The 4,644-nt window shown below is 36.4% G+C and overlaps 1 protein-coding gene across 4 annotated transcripts; it reads left to right on the forward strand.

The window, feature by feature from the left end:
• The first annotated feature begins 208 nt into the window (after window positions 1-208).
• LOC111480016 lies at window positions 209-3,488 on the forward strand. Of its 4 annotated transcripts, none has more exons than XM_023124969.1 (6): window positions 209-377; window positions 1,804-1,926; window positions 2,473-2,546; window positions 2,677-2,756; window positions 2,966-3,117; window positions 3,215-3,488. In XM_023124969.1, the coding sequence occupies exons 1-6, from the start codon at window positions 365-367 to the stop codon at window positions 3,277-3,279; spliced, it is 507 nt and encodes a 168-aa protein (XP_022980737.1). In that variant the 5' UTR covers window positions 209-364; the 3' UTR covers window positions 3,280-3,488. The 4 variants fall into 4 exon arrangements, with proteins under 4 accessions (XP_022980737.1, XP_022980738.1, XP_022980739.1 ...); XM_023124970.1 differs by having other exon boundaries at window positions 371-448; XM_023124968.1 differs by lacking the exon at window positions 209-377 and adding an exon at window positions 488-836.
• The last annotated feature ends 1,156 nt before the right edge of the window (window positions 3,489-4,644 follow it).

Below are 4,644 nucleotides of genomic sequence, written 5' to 3' on the forward strand. Positions count from 1 at the left end.
CACTTGATTCCCAAATAATTGTCCATCACATATTATATATAGATGAAACTTGCACTGACTTTGATTGTTCCACAATCAAGTTGAAATTAACTTGAATTTTCTAGATAATTTTCGAAAATATCTACTTTGATGAGGATGTTGTCAACCTTAAATTACTCGGGTTAACTTAGCTTTACTCAGAGCCTTACACTCGAGTGCATGATTGGTTCCAGAGGGGGAGGCAAAAATATTTTGTTTACAACAATGTTTACATTAGTAATCTAACACATACATTATGATTCCCACACGAATACTTGTTTATAAGAATTAAGTTGTGAAATCCGGATTCAGCCATTTGTGCTTCCTCCCACACACAGCCGTAGGGATGGATCTTAAAGTTAACATCGCCCCTATTGCCCTAATTGCTTCTAATTTCGTATTCTTTGACGCCTTTTTTCTTGGCGATACGGTATCTTCCATTTTCACCTTCCTGCATTTCCATCGGCTTGTTTAATCTCCTCTGTTTTGTTTGCGTCGTTTGTTCTTATTGTTCTGCATTTTTATGGGTTGTGATTTTAATTCTGATTAATGGCTTTGTCTGGAGTTGGGAAGTGCTGAAAGAATGTGGTAATAATCATGGTTCTTATAAACTTAACGACCTAATTTATTGAGAGATGAACAAGAACACTGTTTCTGATGCCTAACTTTATCCTTGTGTTTCGATGGATCGTTTTCTGGGCCTTTTGAATTTTTCAACCTGTTCGGATGATGAGGTAGGCGAAAGTGGTAGAGTGTCCAATATGGTAGGGTTCCCTTCAACATCGTATTGAGTTCATGGATGATCATTGCATTCCCAGGTAAAATAGGTATTGGTTTTGGTAAAATTAGGTATTGGTTTTGGTTTAGTGTCCCAATTTTTCCCTAAAAGTCTAGTGCAGTACAAGGAATTTGGTTGTTTCTTGTGTCATCTTGTTGCTTCTATGTGCCATATTCACTGTCATGAAATTAGATGTTGCTGACTACGAAGCTGTAGGAAGCTCAAGTCCCTGCTTGTTTAGGAAACTCAAAAAAAGCTAGTCAAATACAAACACTCATTGATTGCCACATAAATAGGAAGACCAACATGTGTGATCAATTTACGACTAAATTTCAAGGACCAAATCAAAACTTTTGGGAGCCTAGAATCTCTTGAAAGCTTTTGAACTTGAAGACAATTGAAACTTAAATAAAATCCTAGGGTGTGTTTTTTATAGATTTGATTGTTTTTTTGTCGGTTGATGTCAATAAATCTGTAATGACTTAGGTTCACCGCTAGCAGATATTGTCTTCTTTGGGCTTTCCCTTTTGGGCTTCCCCTCAAGGCTTTAAAACGTGTCTGCTAGTGAAAGGTTTCCACACCCTTATAAAGGGTGATTCGTTCTCTCCAACCAATGTGGGATTCTCACATATGTAAATGTATAAATCTGATTTTGGGTTACTCGAACTGTTCTTTCATTTGTATTTTAATTTACTTTTTGATATTAATAATTATTTTGTTTAGGGGAAAGAGGAGAATGTACATGTGAGGCAGTCTGAAATGATTACTTCTATTGTATCTATTTTGTTGTATATTTTCTAGTTAAATTGGCTACTCTATTATTGTGACACAACCTTTTTTTAATTCAAAACAATATAGTTTAAAAATAACGTATAAATGGTTAGTCAAGTTATTATTATTATTATTTTCAGAGCTGAAAGAATGTTGTAATATTGATGGTTCTTATAAACTTAATGACCTATATTTTTTCACATTTCAAAGTGGTTGATTTTGTTTCATACAATCAGGAGGAGATAAGGTGAGAATGGCGATGGAAGGAGTTGCTTCTATTGCACTTTTGCCTTGCGGCTCTGTCTCTGGCCACTTCATTCAACTTCCTCACTTCGTCTGCTATGGCCTACACGGCACCGGTACCCTTCACACCCATTGTCCCTGCTCTCTGCCTTTGATTCTTTTAAATTTATCAATGTTTTCTTACAAATAGCATTTGAAGTATAACTATGAAACATGGTTTGTGGGTTTGGTATTTGTGGAAACAGTCTGAAACAAGGTTGAAACATCGGTTTTAGAAGAGCGAGAGAAAACAGGTTAGGGAAATTAAAGGTTCGAGGAAATTGTTGGTTTTGCTAATCGTTGTAACGATAAGATTTGTTTTGGCTTGAATACTAGATACCTCACCAGGTTAACCTGAACATTCTTTGTATGGATTTGGTAACGAACATTGTGATTGACGTTCCGGTGAGGTTAACCTGAACATTCTTTGTATGGATTTGGTAACGAACATTGTGATTGACGTTCCGGTGTTGGTAGGGTACTTTGTTTTCACAACCCTTTTTAGTCTTAGCAGGAACGGAACTCGCACTGGAGTACTAATCCTTCTTTTTGAATGCATGGTTTTTTTATCTTTTCCCCCTTAAGTTTGCTAATAATTTTAGTGTGACATATTTGTGTTCCAGAATTGGAATGTGAAAGAGAGTGTAGCAGAGGTGAGGATTACCGCTTGATCAAGCTCACAATTACGAACTACAATGTATGTATGATTATGTCCTCTTTCCTCAGCTCTGCTAAAATTTTGTTCTCAATCAGCAACCTCTCTTAAGTTGTTCGTTCACATTCCTATCCTTTTGCATCTCCATTTCCATTTTGTGTTGTACTGCCAGAACATGCAAGAACGAACCGTCGTTGTTGAACGTAGAGGCCATGATGCTGCACGGTTTCACAGCATCGTTCATGCTCATGGGTAAGTCTCAACAATTGCTATACAAAGCTTATTTTCCGATTGATTCTTCTTTAGTTTGATGTGAACATCAAGAATCCTCGTCTCTATTCCTCATCGTCTTGAATGTTTGAGCTGAACTATGTTTATAAATATTGACATCTTGTTTAAAGTAATTGTACGTTTGATTTGATGAACATCATTAGTAAGTTTATTACCTCTGTTGTAGACAGTTGGGAAGAGGATGTAGTGAAAATGGTTGAAAAAAAGCATGGAAAGAATGACATAATGATTTCGTTCGAGTGTCAAACGTTGAAGTCTGAGAAAGCGGCTGAGGATCATATCAGACAGTTTATTCCCAAATTAGTAGGACAAGACGCTGTGGGTACGGGCACTCAAATTCTCCAATACCAATTTTATTATGAACCCTATTTTTATAATTGGAAAAAAAAAACATTCTCACTGAATCTTTGAATGCACAGTTAACGTGGGGCCAATGAGCATCAGAGGATTGGATTTTGAAGCAGAGGAGCAACCAGGAGAGTGATGCAACAATTCGAAACATTTTGAGTAAAGACTTTTTTCAACCCATGGCTTGTAAATCAAGGTCCTTTAACCCAGACTTGCAACAAAATTTGTTTTTTTCTTTTAAAGACGTTTTTCGATCAACAACCCCACTGACTTAAAAGAGAAAATGTAGAAAGGAGTGAGTATAATTATACTCAATAAGCAATCTACTTGTAGACCCTCGTCGCATCTTTATCCTACTAGGTATCCATGGGCTTTTCTTTAGAGTCGTGAAGTTCGAGCTTTGTATCTACTGTTAGTGCATTTAAGGAGACCTCGAAGTTCTTCTAAGAAATTCTCTTTTGTCTGAATTTGCCCCGAGGGGTTTGTATAAGTTGTCCAACCTTTCTATTCTTTGACTTAAGTAGCATGTTTTGCCTATGCAGCGAAATAACCGACATTCTAGGTTGATGAGCTACTGATATTCTAGGTTGATGAGCTACCTCATAAAGTTCTTATGGGAAGTAGAGTGTCTATTAACCTTAACATCTACCATGGAAGGTTATCTGGTGAACCGTCCGAGATGACCATAAAGTTGTCTTAGTTGATGGGGGTGGGGGGAGCAACTCTCAGTATGCCGACTAGCTACCTATGTGACCCCAACCCCCTCTCAGTATAGGTTTATAGGAGTATGGCCCTGTTTAGGAGACTCCTAATCATTTCAATAAAGTTTGGGACCTAATCCTCTTGATGTATTACCCTGAATGACCTAGGCCTTACCCACAATACTTGTATTAGAGTGCTATCATAATCTAAAGCCTGATATTCATAGTCTAAACAATTGTGCAAGCTTATTAAGGAAATAATCTTATCAATCCCTTAAAGTACGAAAATTATAATCTAAACATTCATGCATGCTCAACAGGGATGGGGGACATAACATCCATCAATCACTGAGAGCACATATCATAATAATTCATCCTCCTTAACACAACAAAAAGCATTTAAAACAACATTCATCAAAATCTTGTTCACTAGTCCAAATTGTCCAACTCAAGTTCTAAGGATGCATATTCCCTTATTAGCTTTATGCCAAGTACAAAAACAAACAAGCATGCATTTCGAAATTTCATCTTAGGGGCATTTCAGTATTTTTTTTTTTGTATCATACATATAATGCATTCTCATCTAAAATTAACTTTCTCAAGTCTTAGAGATGCATATTCTAACCATCTAAGGCAATAAATGTGTGATAAGATGTCCTAGCAATCCCTACAAGTACTTGTTGTATCTAAATCAAGTGTTTTGCTTGAGAATCAAGTAATGTTAAAATAACCCGCTAAATGGACAGCAGGAAATTTTAATACTAGACATATATGACATCCTAAGATTATATATGAATTTT

The sequence above is a fragment of the Cucurbita maxima genome, unplaced genomic scaffold, assembly GCF_002738345.1.
Source record: "Cucurbita maxima cultivar Rimu unplaced genomic scaffold, Cmax_1.0 Cma_Scf00005, whole genome shotgun sequence".
Lineage (NCBI taxonomy): Eukaryota > Viridiplantae > Streptophyta > Magnoliopsida > Cucurbitales > Cucurbitaceae > Cucurbita > Cucurbita maxima.

Excerpts from the sequence above, each read along its gene's own strand:
- LOC111480016 (XM_023124968.1), top strand. Across the intron at positions 2,547-2,676 it reads TCACAATTACGAACTACAAT|AACATGCAAGAACGAACCGT; the intron begins GTATGTATGATT and ends TTGTACTGCCAG. Across the intron at positions 3,118-3,214 it reads AGTAGGACAAGACGCTGTGG|TTAACGTGGGGCCAATGAGC; the intron begins GTACGGGCACTC and ends TTGAATGCACAG.